Source organism: Elephas maximus, chromosome 7 (assembly GCF_024166365.1).
Source record: "Elephas maximus indicus isolate mEleMax1 chromosome 7, mEleMax1 primary haplotype, whole genome shotgun sequence".
NCBI lineage: Eukaryota > Metazoa > Chordata > Mammalia > Proboscidea > Elephantidae > Elephas > Elephas maximus.
Genome location: NC_064825.1, coordinates 19,249,514 through 19,268,263, shown reverse-complemented (window position 1 = coordinate 19,268,263; position 18,750 = coordinate 19,249,514). Strand labels below are relative to the sequence as shown.

General features: G+C 39.5%; 1 protein-coding gene across 1 annotated transcript in view; it reads right to left on the bottom strand.

The window, feature by feature from the left end:
• Nucleotides 1–449: 449 nt before the first annotated feature.
• TRPC6 (transient receptor potential cation channel subfamily C member 6) overlaps nt 450–18,750 on the bottom strand; it is a 154,116-nt gene continuing 135,815 nt past the window's right edge. Inside the window, exons 10-13 of the mRNA XM_049889502.1 lie at nt 16,399–16,473; nt 7,868–7,951; nt 3,217–3,292; nt 450–2,506 (exon numbers count right to left, since the gene is read on the bottom strand). Of these exons, the coding sequence (XP_049745459.1) occupies nt 2,355–2,506; nt 3,217–3,292; nt 7,868–7,951; nt 16,399–16,473 (387 nt within the window). The 3' untranslated portion in view covers nt 450–2,354. The remainder of the gene's footprint in view (nt 2,507–3,216; nt 3,293–7,867; nt 7,952–16,398; nt 16,474–18,750) is intronic.

The following is an 18,750-nucleotide window of genomic DNA, read 5'->3' as shown; positions in this document are numbered from 1 at the left end:
GGTGCTCCGAAGACACGTCTTATAGTTGTAGTAAGTCCCATTCCTCCACTTGGTTACAAACTCCTTGAGTTGTGACACTCATTTTCTAATCCTTTCAGTCACTGGAAAATTTCTGAGCCAATAATAGGAGATGCTGTAAATCATTTTCTATACCTAGTAAAGTCAGTTTGAGTTTGGCTATTTCTCAGGTTCAAGTAATGAGAGCAGCAAAGAGTAAAACCAGGCATTGCTGTACAAAGACAGAGACACTTAAGTTTAGTTCATTGGTGATAGGTCTGCAGTGAGAAGTGGACAGGGCTAGGCTTGCAGTCAGGGTGACTGCCAGACATTCCTGTTCTGTCCCTCTCTTAGTACCTAAACCTAGAAAACATCAGCATCAAATCTGAAGGCAGAAATATGACACAGAGAATGATTTGGATAAATATATTTCAACTTATTAATCACCTTACTCAAAAGGTTAAACTGTGACATGAACACAGTCTTTAAAGCCAATGACCTTGAGACTTTTATCATGCTTATGACCATTCTTTGACAATGTGTTTTATTAAGTGCTTGATGGAATTTTAAAAACCTTCCTTCAAATATGATGGATCCTCTTTCATCTTCCAGTTAAAGTGAGATTGGGAGATGCCATCTCAGCTGGACTTTGAGGAAAATTTATTGACTTCAGGACAATTGGTTTTGAACAATAACAGATATCTTGTAGGGTAGTGCCCTTTACTGAAGAACTCCTGGTCATGCCTTGACATTTCCCTGAACTTCATAACTTGTCAAGTCAAACCAACTTAAAAGACACCCAGGGATCTGAATACCTTTTATAGAGTCTTCTCAATCAAGTCCATGTGCTGTCATAGAATAGTCCTCGGGATGCAGGCAACACTCTTGCATAGCACAGGACACAGATTTTGTGAATGTTAGGCTATTTTAATTTTCTGAAAGTGCATTTGGTATGAGGATGATTTTTACAAATTCTGATTCAAATACTGTCACAAAACATTTGAAAACGAACCTTTCCTGCAACACTAAGTAACTTCTCAATAAGAATAACCACAAGTACAAAATCGCTGAATAAAAACTTTCAGCCATAGTTTCTGATCTGGTTATATAAAGGTTCTTTGATTTAAACTAAGTCAAATTGGTGCTAAAAAGATTTTCTGTGACCATTTGATCTTTAAAATGAAGCTAAAATTTTGCATTTCAAGCCTCTCTTTGTTGAATTTAAAGCAGCACTTTCAGGTAACATCCAGCATCAACTAAATGCCGGAAGTCTTTGGGCAGTCGAACAGATGAACCTTCATGTCTCTCTTTTAGATGTTTCAGATATTGTCTCACATCATCAGAAAATAATAACACCCTCTTGATGAATGCTCATGAATGCAAATTCCTACTTTGTATACTTTGGGGGTGAGGTTAGACCATACTGTGAGAGAGAGATGATTATTGCAAGTTCCCATACTTTTACTTTTTCCGCTTTACAGTCAATAGTCACATGTGAGAATACATCTGCCAATGCCCAAATAGAAAAAATTGTGCTATGATTGGACCAAATAACCACTTTTTTTTTTTTTTTTTGTGTGTGTGTGTGGCTTTGATAGTTCTCCAATAAAGCCCTCTTATTTGTCCAGTACTTTTAACAAAGAGCTTTCAAGTATACACCTTACTGAAACGTTACAGGCAAACATTTCATGCACACGTGCACGTATGTGCATGCGCAGAAGCACACATACCCACAATTGTACCAAATTTCCAGGGTTAAGTGGAGGAAATACTTTTTCAGTGTTCAGTGTAATGTTTTCAAAGGGGTGAATCAGAAAATTTAGGAAAAATTTAAGCCCATTTTTTGCACAGAAGAATCATATTATTTGGGGGCTAAGAGGGAAAGGCAATGATTAAATCACATTTTCTGAATAGTCATAGGTTATTTTTTCCCTAGCAGGGATGGGAGTCACCAGCAGCAGACCCATGGAGCAGACCAGAACGTGCCCAAAATCACTTTCAGGAGAAGTACCAGGCAGGGAGCATTGGGTCTGCCCCCTACCAGCAGAGAAGATTCCCAGGCCTGCACTAGGCAGCCATCACATCATCACAACAGTTACACCCAAGAAAGCAGCTTATAAAACAAGCACCAAATGAGTGGTCATAATTCTCATCACAATCTGCAAACTTCCACCTGAACAATGAAATTTAATCACCAAAAATATTAAATATCAGGGTTCAGTATGATAGAATGACCCAAGTTATCTCAACTTTTTCTTGTTTAAATGGAGGGCAGATTGGCACTTAAAAAAATAAATCTGAAAATAATATGGCTTCAAGTGGACAAATAAATATGAATTTCTAAGCAAGTCTTTGCATTATCTGTTGTTTTCTTCTTGATTTGGCTCCATTGATAATTTCTCCCCAAGTTTTCTAATAAGTTCTGCTAAGTCTTCTGTATTCTGAGATTTTTCTTCAAGGAGTTCATACCGCAGACTTGAGATGTCCTGTTTAATTTCCTTCAGTTCTCCTTTGAAAAACAAGAGTGATAAGAAGTCAAGTGTAAATACATAATGCGTCTCGTTGTTGTTGCTGTTGAGTCGGTTCCGACTCATAGCGACCCTATAAGACAGAGGAGAACTGCCCCATAGGGTTTCAAAGGAGCAACTGGTAGATTTGAACTGCTGACCTTTTGGTTAGCAGTTGAGTCCTTAACCACTGTACCACCAGGGCTTCCACATAATGCGTAGACACTGGTAATTCTGGGGGAAGTTGAAAACAGTCCTAATTGCACACACATCTGTATTTTGAAACCTTTCAAAGGAAATATCTTCCTAATGGAGCTAGTTTCTATTTTCTCAATGAAGTGTATCAGTGAATGAAGAGATTATAGAACAAATTATGACAAAAGTCTTCCCAAAGTAAGTGAAAAGGAAACGTTACTGGTGAATGTTGCAGGGTTGGGCCAGCAGTCCCTTGTCTTCTCAACCACATCCTCTTCCCTACGAGCCCCCTCACAGAAACAAGTTATTTATCTAGAAAGCGACCTCTGCCCCCAATTGTGGAGAAACAGCTTGTCCCCCAATATTTAACAGTATTAATGGTTGATAACATCCTTTCTTCCCTTCCCCTTGAAGCTCACCCTTCCACACCCATTTCTCTAGCTCTCCCTCGGCTCTGCATCAGGTCTGATATTCTGGCTCACTCTCAGGGGCCTACTTGTCCCTGTGTTCAACTCACCTTCATTCACTTCGTCGCTCTCCTTATCTATCTGGGCTTTCAGTACGTATCTTTTAATCAGCCTCTTCATTATTTTCTAGACAGAGAAAGGAGAAATCCATCTCAGTTTTACTTTCATGTGCCGAAAGGAAAAAATTTGATCAACAAGTCAACTGGAGTGAAAAGGGCTTATTAAGAAACGGCTCCTGAAAAGGGAGCACCCCAAAATGGAAATGGCGAGGGGGCTTGAGTTTGCACAGTTACAATGCCGTTTTAAAGCTTAGATGAGGAAGTATCTTGTCCTATGCTTTGACTGGTTAATCACATTTAATTTTCCTTTTGTTTTGGAAAAGTTGGCTACTGAAGGCTAAACTGACATATCGACTGGATGAGTGTTGCTAACTCAAGCTATTAAGTACTGCTAACTTATGCTGATAAGGAAAACTTGCCTAAATTTCAATTCTGCATAAAATTTTTGTTTCTTGTAAATGGATTTATGACTAATTTTTGTTTGGCTCTTGGCCCAGGGCAGCCATTTTAACTCTTGATCTATAAAAATTTTTAACACATAACAAATCTCTCATTTGGAATAAGCTTGAGTCATCCTCCCTTCGGTAAGCACTTTGGAAGTGATGACTATCAAAGATTAAAAAAAAGATGATAAAAATGGCAGAGAATATGTAATGTCTACAAGTTTTCTCTTTTAATGAGATTTTCAAATCACCTGGACCAATGACTCAAAAGTTAATTCTTGAGAAGAACAATCAGTGTAGAGCAAACATCTAATCTTCTATGTCTACTGTATGCATTTTATTCGAAAAGTAGTAGAACAATACATGGCCTTCCATTTGGACAGGTTAAAGACATGCAATACTGTGGAGCCTGTAGAGGTGAGAAATTAGACAAATGTGCACATTTTCATTTTTCTCCTCACCAAGATGTATACCCAGTTTTGATTTTAAACTTACTGATAATTTTGGAATGGCTAGTTTGAAAGTAATAAAATTTCTCTACATATATGCGGCTTTTACTTTATACAGTCGATCCTCATTATTCACGGATTCTGCAACTACAAATTCAGCTACTCAGTAAAATTTACTTGTAACCCAGAATCAACATTCACATCACTTTCTCAGTCATTCACAGACAGGCTGTAAGGGCAAATACAGATTAGAAGTAAGAAAGGAAAAGAGAGAGAGAGGCTTGATCTTCCCTGTTGAACAAAAGGGAAGAGATTTCACCTTCTCTCCCTTTTATTATAGCATTTAAATTTAGAAAAACCGTCACTTCTTTCTCTACCTCTCTGAAATGTACATAAATCTTTTTAAAGGCTAAATAAGCCTCTTGCCAATTTTGCAACCCAGGAATGCTTCCTCAAAGACCTGGAAATCATCTGTTTGATATGTAACCGGTCAAGGAAGAAGCACCCATTACCTCCCAGTTTCCTGGGAGGATAGGAGCCTAACCTCAGTTGGCTCTTGGTTCCAAGTTACAAACCTACCTCTGGTCATAAAGATGTGAGGAATTAATTTTTTTTTTCCTTTCGGTAAAGGCCATTAGCAAGCCCATGTGGCTAACTCAATTACCAGGAGAATTTAAGCTGAACTATGTAAATGACTCTGTCGAGTTCTCTTACTTGAGGACTAGCAATTGTGTGGGCAGTAGCAGTTCACTGGTAGAACTGCCACCTTCCATGTAGGAGACTTGGGTTCAATTCCTGGCTAACTCACCTCATGAACAGCCATTACCCATCTGTCAGTGGAAGCTTGTGTGCTGCTATGATGTTGAACAGGTTTCAGTGAAGTTTCCAGACTAAGACAGACCAGGAAGAAAGAACTGGTGATCTATTTCCAAAAATCAGCCAATGAAAATTCTGTGGATCCCCATGGTCCAATCTGAAACTGATCATGGGGGTGGTGCAGGACCTAGCAGGGTTTTGTTCCACTGTGCAGGGGGTAGCATGACTTGGGATCAATTAGATGGCGGCTAACAACAACAACAATACTAGTAATGGTTTATCTTGAGAACACGTAAGAAATGGGTTACATCTGCTTGGCTGTATAAAAGGATAAAATTCCTTTCTGTCTTTGCATTCTCTTTAGCGGATTACCTATGATACACATCACATTCTGGTTTAATGCTTATTCAGTAATAAAACTGTTTTATTCTCTTCTACTTTCGTGAAGAGTTTATATGGGTTGCTAAGAGATTTTGTTTTGTAATTGTGCTTCCCCAACAATGCACACAGTGGCCAAAAATTTGAATGGCTGTACGTGCACATTCCCAGCTGAGGTCGAACAAGATGACACTCGGCCTTCTTGTTTCAGTTCTCATGCTGAAGACAAAGATCCCTTCTGCAGTCTGTCTTAGTCATCTAGTGCTGCTTTGACAGAAATACCACAAGTGGACGGCTTTAACAAAGAGAAAATTATTCTCTCACAGCCTAGCAAGCTACAAGTCCAAATTCAGGGCATCAGCTCCAGGGGAAGCCTTTTTCTATTGGCTCTGGAGGAAGGTCCTTGTCATCAACCTTCCCCCGGACTAGAAGCTTCTCTGTGTAGGAACCCCGTGTCTAAAGTATGCATTCTGCTTCTGGTGCTGCTTTTTTGGTGATATGAGATCCCCCTGTTTCTCTGTTTGCTTCTTTCTTTTATATCTCAAAAGAGATTGGCTTAATACACAACCTAATCTTGTAGATTTCATCAGCATAACTGCTACTAATCCATCCCATTCATGTCATAGTGACAGGATTTACAACACAAAGGGAAATTGTATCGGATAGCAAGATGGCGGCCAATCATTCAGTATGGGGAATCATGACCTAGCCAAGCCGACAGATTATTTTTGGGGGACAGAATTCAATCCATGACACAGTCTATTTAATGCCACATTTTGTGCACTTTTGTTCCTTTTCTTGGTGATAACTCACTTAAAATGGCCCCAAGCGTAGTACTGAAATGCTGTTTAGAGTTCCTAAATGCAAGAAAGCTGTAATATGCCTTAGGAAAAAATAACATGTGGTAGGTAAGCTTTGATCAGGCACGAGCTACAGGCTGTGAATTCAATGTTAATGAAATGGCAATACATATTAAACAAGGTGTCTTTAAACAGAAACACACATATAACAAGGTTATGTATCTGTTGGTTGATGAAAATGTGACGAGAGCCTCTTAGAAACCTAAACTTGTCTCTCCCCAGAGCAATAGTTCAGTATTTGTTAATTCAAAGTGTGGAGCAACTTAACTGAACATAAGTATCACGAATAAAGAGAATCAACTGTACAGTACTGTTCATGATAAGTTGGAGGCTCAGCATGTACTTAGGAGTTTCTGGATGAATATGTAACTAAACTAAATCTTACTATCTAAGCCCAAAAATTAAATGGTGGGCAGTAAAATTCCACTTCTAGGAGCTTATTGTAAGGAGATGAATGGATGAATGGATAGATGGACAAATATATTCATGGTACCAAAAACCTAAAACCAAACCTGTTGCCATTGAGTGAATTCTGACTTATAGCGATCCTATAAGACAGAGTAGAATCTCCTCCCAGGGCTTTCAAGGAGTGGTTGGTGGATTCAAACTCCTGACCTTTTGGTTAGCAGCCAAATGCTTAACCACCGTGCCACCTGAGCTCCATATTCACGGTAGTACTACTTATAATAGTAGGAAAAAAATCCCTAAGAATCCATTCCAAACCCAAAACCCATTGCTGTTGAGTCTATTCCGACTCATAGAGACCCTATAGGACAGAGCAGAACTTCCCCATAGGGATTCCAAGGAGCTCCTTGTGGATTCGAACTGCTGACTTCTTTGGTTAGGTGCTGCAGCTCTTAACCACTATACCGCTAGGGTTTCCAAATATCTATTAATAGGGGAGTATTTTAATTATCATATATTTATACAAAGGAATACTATACATTGATTAAAAATAATGTGAATATATATTTTGTGAAGGTAAAAGACACAGACTACAACACTATTACTGTATATAAAAAAAAAAAACGTACTATTAACTCATTTATGTAAGATTACATACACATTTACAATATTAAACGTATATATTAAATTAGAAAAAAAATCAAATCAGTAGCCATCAAGTCAATTCCAACTCATGACAATCCTATGTGTTTCAGAGTAGAAGTGTGCTTCATAGGGTTTTCAATGGCCGTGATCTTTTGGAAATAGATCACCAGGCCTTTGTTCCTAGGTCCTTTCAGCTAGTAGTCAAGTGTTTAATCATTTGCACCACCCAGGGACTTGATATATTAAATATATGTATGCAAATAAAAAATGTGCATATATATAAAACGTATGTAAAATTATACATATACATATGATCCACCAAAAGTAAACAGTCTTTATCTCTGAATGGTGACACTGAAGCCGAATTTCACTCTTTATGATGTTTTGGTAGGGTTAGGCATTTTACAATGAGCATGTAGACTCTAAACTCCATGACACTAGTACTTTATTTATTTTGCTTACTTATGTGTCGTCTGCACCTAGAAAGTACCTGGCACATGGTATTTACTCAAGACATATTTAGTGAATTAAAGCATTATTTTGAGATCCAGAAAAATCCTACTAATTCATTTTTATTTAAAGAATCACATAATTTGAAAAAAAAAATTATTCAACTAGCCTTATTTCTTTAAAATGTCATGCTTACCTGATATTGTCTTGGAGGATTATTGAAACTATTTAAATGGAAATCTTCCGAGCTCCTTATACTAGATTGCTTACTGTGTTCAAGCTGTAATTTAAGAATTAGACATTTTTATTTAGTATTCATTTCAAATAATGTAATAAGATTATTTATTAGTGATATATATATATATATATATATATATAAAACCAAATCCGTTGCTGTTGAGTCAATTCCGTCTCATAGTGACCCTACAAAACAGAGTAGAACTGCCCCAATAACGTTTCCAAGAAGCAGCTAGTGGATTTGAACTGCCGACCTTTTGGTAAGCAGCCATAACTCTTAACCACCAGGGCTCCAGTGTTATATATAGAAGTAATAAATATCATATATATGTAAATAAATTAGTCTCATGTGTGTATTTAATGCCACTTTAGCTTAACTTATTTAACATTCTGTCAAACCAAGGGCATTTCAAGTGTGTTCAATCTTCCGGTGGCTATTAGAGGTTGTCTAAGGAGTCTCTTAGATTGTGTGGCCTTCAATCATGGTGACATGAGAGTCATGCTGTGCTCTTCCCAGAGGTAGAAGGCAAAGGGAGAGGGAGAGGCAACGAGTGGAGAAGGTGGTGATCTCAGGAGTGCTGTTGATGAGGAAGGGTTCAACATCCACACCTATAGTAGAGTCTGAAGGCAATTCTGAATAAACACCAGAGTAAGACTTTATTGTAAGACAGAATTCAGGTGCCAACAAAGCACTAATGAATCCATTTGATTTTTAGGGTCTGTAAGCGATTCTGTTTGAACAGCCCTTTCCATATAATACATATGCATGAATGGGCAAATAAAAATTTAAGCAATCCTCAGTAAAGGTAGTAACATAGTACGCTGACATTCTAAGAAGATATTTAAATTCATTTTTCAAGTGAAAAATGAGTTTTAAACAGAATAGAAGAGCCTAAGCAAAACAGAGAAGTTCCAAATTTGTATGTTTTGGGTACAAATGTATCTGTTATTGTTAGTTGCCTCTGAGTCGATACCAGCTCATGGCGACTGCATGTGTACAGAGTAGAATGGCTCCATAAGGTTTTCAAGGCTATGACCCTTCAAAAGATCGCCAGGCCTATCTTCTGAAGTGCATCTGGGTGTATTCAAACCACCAATCTTTTGACCAGCAGTCAAGAGTTTAACCATTTGTGCCAACCAGGGACCCCATAAATGCCTCTAGAGTACATTTCATTGGGTAGCACAACCGTTTTTCACGGCTAGAGAGGCTTTGAGGCTGCATTCAAAGACAGTCATAATCTACAGTTCCTTGCAGTTCCAACTCAGCAACTGCTCTGTGGGAGAAAAGGCCTTGCAACCTGCCCTTGTAGATTACAGCCTAAGAAACCCTATGGGGCAGTTCTACTCTGTCCTATAGGGTCATTATGAGTCAGAATCGACTCCATGGTACACAACAACAATCCCATCTACATGAAGCTCAATTAAAATCCTTGCTTAACGTCAATGTCTTGATGCTTTAAATGGTCACATGTTGAATTAAGACAGCTCATTAAAGCACTCATTCATCCATTTAAGAAGTATTTATTGAGTGCCCTCTTTATGTAAGAGGGGCCCTGGTGGCACAGTAGTTTAGCCCTGGGATGCAAACCAAAAGGTTGGCAGTTCAAACCCAGCAACCTCTCCATGGGAGAAAGATGTGGCAGTCTGCTCCTATAAAGATTTACAGCCTCAGAAACTCTATGGGGCAGTTCTACTCTGTCCTACAGGGTCACTATGAGTCAGAATCAACTCAACAGCAGTGGGTTTTTGGTTTTCCCTCTGTAAGGTGCTGTGCTAGGCTCTGGATCTGCAATGAGAAATATAAACAATGATAGTCTAGCTGAGCTCTAATAATAGGGAAAATATGGCAAGGCTGATAAGATCCATAAAAACAATATACAATTTTCAAAATATTGTTTAGATATTCTTTTTCGTGTAGCTATTTCCCTTTTTCTTTCACCTCCCTCTAAAAATGTCAGCAAAATGTCCATATGTTCTTTCTTATTTTGACTTGAAAAATCATCAGGATCAGATTGTACAATTCACCAAATTAAAGGAAGCAAGGTGTTTGGTCCTCAAAGGAGCCCTAGTGGCACAATGGTTCAGTGCTTGGCTGCTAGCAGAAAGGTTGGCAGTTCAGACCCAGCAACCACTCCACAGGAGAATGAGGTGGTAGTCTGCTTCTGTAAAGATTTACAGTGTTAGAAACCTTATGGCTCAACTCTGTCCTACAGGGTCACTGTGAGGTGGAACTGACTCGATGGTAATGGGTTTGGTTTTGGTTTTCGGATTTTGGTTCTCAAAAAAGAGCACTTGATGGAAACCTGGGGACACTGATGAAGCACTGTGCAAGATGCTTAAAATTTCTATAATCTTTTCTGACAATGAAGGAGTGGTTTCATTGACCTCTACAGTCCTTTAAGCTCTACTGATTTATAAATCTGTGAAACGCATGCAAACTTCAGCGTAATGTTTTAAATCATATAATGGACCCTGGCTTTTAAACCATGATTTATGCCTTAAGGACATCATTAAAAATGAGGACCAGGTTTGAACTCACATCTATCCCCCAGTTGTTATGATAAAGCAAGGAGAGTGAACCAAAAAAAAAAAACAAAAAAACCTGTTGCCATTGAGTCAATTCTGACTCATAGCGACCCTATAAGGACAGGGCAGAATGCCCCATAGGGTTTCTAAGGAACGCCTGGTGAATTTGAACTGCTGACCTTTTGGTTAACAGCTAGCTCTTAACCACTACGCTGCCAGGGTTTCCAAGGAGAGTGAGGGCAGGTTCCTCATCAGAGGGACAGAGTCCAGCAAAGGCGTTATGTACGGATCACGCCTTTAATTTGCCATGTATTCATGACCTCATGATTGCAGATCTTTAATCTGACACACCATGTCTCTAATCATTCATTAAAAGACATCAGTACACCCAAAAAGTGTTTATGGAAATAGGTAAGTGAGAAATTATGCTTCTTTGGAATTTTTGAAGGCTAATTAGCAGTCTTTAATATTCAAATGTGGGAGTCAGCACCAATTAAGGTGGCTCTAAAACACATGGAAACCCTGGTGGTGTAGTGGTTAAGTGCTATAACTGCTAACCAAGAGATCAGCAGTTCAAATCTGCCAGGCGCTCCTTGGAAACTCTACGGGGCAGTTCTACTCTGTCCTATAGGGTCGCTATGAGTCAGAATCGACTTGACGGCAGTGGGCTCTAAAACATATGTACCTATGGAAATAATCCTTTTTTTTTCTTTTAAACCTAATATTTTATTAATGTGCTACCTCCAGTCACACAGGCCTTATTCCATTTGATCTTTTCTAATTTAAGGCCTCTGTGTTTGCTGTTCTGAATTCCTGAAACATTCTTTTCCTGGGTCTTCGCTAGCTGCCTCGTCAGGTCTCATCCTTTGGATCTTAGCTCTGCAGAAAGGCTAATCAGAGGTGTGGGCAGCGGGTGGGGGGAGAGGGAAGTACTTGCCCCAGGGTGCAAGTTCAACGGGGCGCCAGACAAGGCGCTGAGTGACATTCCCAGGCGCTACCAATATTAAAGTTGCCTGAGTAAGGCAGCCAGAAAAGAGAGGGGAAGGCCCTTCTGCTGATGCGTTGCTGCTATCAATGTCTATTCATCTTGAAATTGGGGGCATGGGCTGTAATTTAGAGGTTACCACTGGGCACTCGAATGGGGGGGGGCAATCCAGAGATTACCCCTGGACACTTGAATTGAAGAGGGGACACAATTTAGAGATTGCCCCGGGCACTCCTTACCCTTGCTAGGCCTCTGGAGGCTATCCCTGCCCAACCCATGTAAAAAAGGTTTTCTTTGTTAACCTTGAGCAAGCTCGGCCTTTATTTCCTTCATAATACACATCACAGTCAACGATTATTTTATTCACTGGTCTGAGTACGTTTACTGTCTACACTCCCCTAGGTTCCACGTGAGGAGGGACTTTGTTTAGTTTAGCCCAGTGCCCCTAGTGTTAGTATTGCCTGGCATATGGAAAGTGCTTAAAAACCATTGGCTGGTGAAACGAATGAATGAAGGCAGGAGTGCTTTTTGGTCACTGAGGACTTTTGCTCAGTTGCTAGACACCTTGCTATACAAGATGTTTACTGTCTGGGTTTATGAACCAGTTGACTGCAGCTCAGTCACATGGTAAAGACACAGTTGAAACACGGGGAATTGGTTTTAAGGCACGAGGCAAGTATTTTACAGCCCAGATAGCACACAAGAGGTAACGGTGCAAGGAAAAGCCACAAATCAATTTGAGAATGTGTACGGTTGTAGATTTTTCCAGAGTGCAAACTTTAAGGCATCAATTTTCACAGTTACAGTTTATTCATACAGTTTCTCAACTGCAACACCACTGAAATTTTGGGCCAGATAATTCTTTGTTGTGGAGGCTGTCCTTTACATTGTAGGTGTTCAGCAGCATCCCTGGCCTCTGTCCACTACACGCCAGTAGTACCAACGCCCCCCCGCCCCCACATTTCCCTGAGTTGTGACAACTGAAACTATCTCTAGACATTACCGAATGCACCCTGGGGGGCAAAATAACCGGTATATGACTACAAAAAAAAACTGCCATCAAGTTGATTCCAACTCACAGTGACCCTATGAAAAAAACCAAACCCATTGCCATCGAGTCGATTCTGCCTCATAGCGACCCTATAGGACAGAGTAGAACTGCCCTATAGAGTTTCCGAGGAGTACCTGGTGGATTTGAACTGCTTAACCACTAAGCCACCAGGGACCCTATAGGACATTGTAAAACTGCCCCATAGGCTTTCCAAAGAGTGGCTGGCGTATTTTAACTGCTGACTTTTTCGTTAACAGCTAAGTTCTTAACCACTATGCCATTTGGTATATGACTAAGCAGCTATAATTCATTTGGGTCATTCTGATGTGACCAGCTCTGCTCTAATTCTGAAATACTAAGTTCTGGATGCAAATATATTATTTCTTCAGCAAAAACTTCTAATCAGTATCTAATACATACCCGTTGCCATTGAGTTGATTCTGACTCATAGCGACCCTATAAGATATATATATGTATATATTAAATGCCTACTATGCTACATAGTAGGCATTTAATATATAACCAAAACCAAACCAAACCCAGTGCCATCAAGTCGATTCCAACTCATAGCGACCCTATGGGACAGAGTAGAACTGTCCCATAGAGTTTCCAAGGAGCGCCTGGCGGATTCGAACTGCCAACCTCTTGGTTAACAGCCACAGCACTTAACCACTATGCCACCAGAGTTTCTATTTAATATATACTTGTTAAAAATTAAATAATACAAAGAAACAGTATGTAAACGAAAACTTACTCAAAGGTGCAAAGAAGCATTATTACCACTGGGTGGCAGAAAATTCTAATACATCATTGTTTCTACTAAAAAAAAAACAAAACTCATTGCCATAGAGTAGATTCAGACCCATAGCAAGCCTACAGGGAGAAGAACCGCCCCATAGGGTTTCCAAGGAGTGGCTGGTAGATTCGAACTGCTAACCTTTGCTACTAAAACAGTTTAAAGACTGAAAACTCGTATCTGCAACACTTTTGTGCTTAAAGGAGAACTCAACTTGCAATATGAATAGTAGTTCAATCTTAGGTGCTGGAGAGTTTATAGATATTACTGATATGTAAAATGTGATAGGGTGGGAAGAGAAGGAGTTTTTTTAGTGGAAACAGGAAGAACTAGATGCAAGCTTTGTTCCTGACTAATACATAAATATACGTTCTCTCCAAAAAATTGAAAATCATTAAATCACTTCACCTTGCTCCAGTTTTCTTATCTGAAACACATGGATAATTTAACTCACATAAAAACAGTTTATTAAAACAAACTGACAAATTGTAAAATCTTTTGAGATGAGTACTTTCTGGAGACAAGCCAAGTTGCTCACACTTTTTTAAAATAAATTTTCCTCCCTTCATTCTCCTGTCCATCCCTTTACCCTTCTTTTCCCATTCATGCTTTCTTTCATTTCACAGACACCAATGATATGGAAGCATTAAGGATCAGAGAAGGAGTTCCTGGATGGTGTGAATGGTTAAGCACTGGACTACTTACTAGCCGAAAGATTAGTAGTTCAAACCCACCCAGAGACACCCTGGAAACAAGGCCTGACAATCTACTTCCAAAAGGTCACAGCCTTGAAGACCCTATGGAGTGCAAGTCTACTCACACTTATGCAGTTGCCATACATTGGAAGTGACTTGATGGCAACTATGATAATAAGATGAACTAAGACATGGGCTCTTCCTTACAGATGCCCACACTTTCATCAGTTAGTTTGCTTCCTCTTGGTATAAGGGAATAGTTAACATATCAAAAAAATATTATATCATCTCAGGAAGAGGAATGGGAAGGAGAAACTGACATGTAAATAGTAAAAATACACTACCTACCATGTGTCTTGGGACCCTGTTGGTGTAGTGGTTAAGAGCTCAGCCGCTAACCAAAAGGTCAGCAGTTCAAATCCACCAGCCACTCCTTGGAAACCCTATGTGGCAGTTCTACTCTGTCCTATAGGGTTGCTATGAGTTGGAATCGACCCAAAGGCAACTGGTTACCATGGACCTTGCTAGGTATTTTATTTCATTTACTTTACCAACTCCTTGAGGCTGTAGTGGCTACAAACAAGGAAACTGAGGCTTAAGAAAGAAAACAATTTGCCTAAGTTCATAGCTGGAAACTGGTAGGAAAACCAAGGTAATTCATGTGTGTGTGTGTGTGTGTGTATTGCTACCACACATAAATGCTCATTTGTTGCCACCGCAATTAATATAGGCTGATTTTCAAATTTATTCAGGCATTACTGTTTTCCATTAAAAAACTAAACCAGTTCCTGTCGAGTTGATGCCAACTCAGGACAACCAACCCCATGGCTGTGATCTTTCAGAAGTAGGTTGCCAGGCCTTTCTTTCAAGGCACTTCTGGGTGGGTTTAAACTGCCAACCTTTCCGCTAATAGCCCAGCGTTTAACCATTTGCACCACTTGGAGACTCCTTATTTTTTATTACTTTTATTGTCTCTTTCACTCATTAATTCATTTCTTTCAATTTTTTTCCCCAGATACATCCATTCTTTCATTTTCAATTTGTATTCCTTCACTAAGGCTTTTTGGCTTGATGTTATATCTCTATCCTTACCGGACTAATATCACTACCAAATTGTATGTGGTTATAGTCACTCTTCCTGCTCTCTAGAAATAACAATAACCTGTAACCCTTGCCATCGAGTTGATTCTGACTCATAGCAATACTACAGGACAGAGTAGAACTGTCCCATAGGGTTTCCAAGGAGCGTCTGGTAGATTCAAAGTGCAGATCTATTGATTAGCAGCCTGAGCTCTTAACCACTGCACTACCAGGGCTCCAGTAATAACAATAGAAATAGTAAATATTTATTATTTACCAACTAGGTGTCAAGCACTGTTATAAGAGCTGAACATACATGAGCTAATCTAAGATTCGCAACAACCCTTGGATACTACAACTATTATTGTCCACATCCCACAAATGATTAAAGGGTCTTAGCGAGACGGCATCTAAGTAGGACACATACAGACATGCATTGCGTATCAATAAAAATTGCTTCTAAAATATCTGAATTTAATTTTTCTGGGATTTCCTAAGTGTTCTACTCATGATGCACTAGACCAGGGGTGGCTTTTGCATGCTTGCTCTTATTCCATCTTCATGCCTGAAAATGAACGTGATAGCTGGAGGAGAAGCTGTCATCTCGCCTGACTCTGACAAAACGAATCTAGGAGAATCACAGAGATTCACCTCTACAACAGTCCTGAATTGTTTAAGTCTGGATCAATTTTTAAATGAGAGGGTCAAAAACAACTGTCTCATTAAAACCTCCATGATGTGGGCTTTCTATTACGTGCAGCTGGATGCAAAGCATATCCTATGTGATACATTGCCCTCCTCTAATTCATCATTTATAACTTCCCTTTAGACACACGCATTTACTGCACCCAGACTATGTGCATTTTACAAGAAAGGAAGCAAATATGCTCATCGTTGAAGATTTTGCTACTCCAAATTAGGGAGATGGCCCATCTCTAGGGCACACTGTTCATGCAGAATTCAATTCCCATAGCGCCCTTTTGACAGTTTCTTGATAACTGACAAATAAGTAGGCCCTGCTGCAGAGAGTTCGGTTAATCACACCGTCCTTCGGGTCCCTGATGGGTTTCTCTTTGTTTTTCCTTCTTTATGTCACTATTCTTGTGTTCCGTCACCCATAAGTATCGACAATATGTGTTTAACATACGTATTACATGTAGCTGCAATTCTTTTTGCTGATTAGACATATACTATTCCCACCTCTCAGTAACAGATTCTTTGAGAGTTATTAAAACTGTTAAATCCTTTAACGTGTCTAATGTCTATTTCTTTACGTTGCTTCTCAACATCTGTCCCTTTCTCTGAAAAGCTAAGCCTGATGAAGTACATTAACTCATATTTTCAAACGTTATCTTACCTGTTTTTTATCAAGTGATAATTTTGAAAGGTCTTCGTGACTTCCTAAAATTCCAAATTTCTTCTCTTCATTTCTCTTTTAAAGATAGACAATAAAATAAGTATAATTGCATAGTCATTTTTAATTACAAAACCAATTTCTCTCTTTATTCATTCCATATTCCCCAGTGAGTTTTAATGAGAGAAACATATTCTTATTGGGTTGTTCCCTTTGGCAAGCTCTTGGACATTTCCTCTGGCAGAGTTCTCTCAGGTTGCAATTCTAATCGGACCTGTAAACTACACACTTAGATACATTAAGTAAAGTGAAGGAACTTCTTGCCACTGAACTCACTGAGTTCTGTAAATTATACATCTGGAATAATGCTATAGATAGAATATTTTCCCAAAATTCCTACATAAAATAATCATAGTAATAACTACATGTAAAGAGAGTTTTAGAATTCTCAAAGCACTTTTACATATTCACTAATTTGATCTTCATGATATAGGTATTCATGTTACACCCCTCTTACAGTTAAGGAAACCATGGCTCTGAGGGTTTGTTACATACTTCAGGACCCTAAAATAAGTGGCAAACAGAGCAGGAATTAGAACGTTTCCCTTTTATTGAATGATACAGTCTACAAGAAACCTTTACAATCATTAAGCCCAACTGCCTGCCTAATGTAGGAAAATGTTCTAAAATTCCCTAATATCAGTCATCCAGCATTTGTCTGATTACGTGCAATGATGTGGATCTCACGACTTTTTAAGGCAGCCCATCACTTTCTTAGGCAGACCTTGTTGTTACAAGTTTGTTCTTACAGAGGACTAGAAGTGAACTATTTGTAACTATTGCCCATTGTCTCTCTGCCTTTTTTTTTTTTTTTAATTAATTTTTTTTGCGCTTTAAGTGAAAGGTTACAAAGCAGCTCAGTCTCTCATACAAAAATTTACATACACCTTGCTATACACTCCTAACTGCTCTCCCCTTAATGAGATAGCACAGTCCTCCCCTCCACTCTCTCTCCTTGTGTCCATTCGGGTAGCCTCTGGCCTCCTTTGCCCTCCCATCTCCCCTCCAGACAGGAGGTGCCAACACAGTCTCAAGTGTCCACCTTATCCAAGAAGCTCACTCCTCACCAGCATCCCTCTCCAACCCATTGTCCAGTCCAATGCATGTCTGAAGGGTTGGCTTTGGGAATGGTTTCTGTCTTGGGCTAAGAGAAGGTCTAGGGGCCATGACCACAGGGGTCCTTCTAGTCTCAGTCAGACCATTAAGTCTGGTCTTTTTATGAGAATCTGGGGTCTGCATCCCACTGCTCTCCTGTTCCCTCAGGGGTTCTCTGTTGTGTTCCCTGTCAGGGCTGTCATCGGTTGTAGCCGGGCACCATCTAGTTCTTCTGGTCTCAGGCTGATGTAGTCTCTGGTTTATGCGGTCCTTTCTGTCTCGTAGGCTCAAAATTACCTTGTGTCTTTGGTGTTCTTCATTCTTCCTTGTTCCAGGTGGGTTGAGACAAATTGATGCGTCTTAGATGGCCAGTTGCCAGCGTTTAAGACCCCAGATGCCACTCTCCAAAGCGGGATGCAGAATGTTTTCTTAATAGATTTTATTATGCCAATTGACTTAGACGTCCCCTGAAACCATGGTCCTCAAACTCCCACCCTTGCTACACTGGCCTTTGAAGCATTCAGTTTATTCAGGAAACTTCTTTGCTTTTGGTTTAGTCCAGTTGTGTTGACCTCTCCCGTGCTATGTATTGTCTTTCCCTTCACCTAAAATAGAACTCATCTACTAATTAGCAAATACCCCTCTCCCTCCCTCTCTCCCCTCTCATAACCATCAAAGAATTTTTTCTTTTCTGTTTAAGCTATTTCTCCAGTTCTTATAATAGTGGTGTTATACAATATTTGTCCTTTTGCAACTGACTAATTTCACTCAGCATAATGTCTTCCAGATTTCTCCATGTTATGAAATGTTTCATCGATTCATCACTGTTCTTTACCGATGCGTAGTATTCCATTGTGTGAATATACCATAATTTATCCATTCATCCTTTGATGGGCACCTTGGTTGCTTCCAACTTTTTGCTATCATAAACAGCGCTGCAGTTAACATGGGTGTGCGTGTATCTGTTCATGTAAAGCCTCTTATTTCTCTAGGAGTTATTCCAAGGAGTGGGATTGCTGGATTGTATAGTAGTTCTATTTCTAGTTTTTTAAAGAAGTGCCAAATTGATTTCCAAAGTGGTTGTACCATTTTATATTCCCACCAGCAGTGTATAAGTGTTCCAGTCTCTCCACAACCTCTCCAACATTTATTATTACGTGTTTTTTGGATTAATGCCAGCCTTGTTGGAGTGAGATGGAA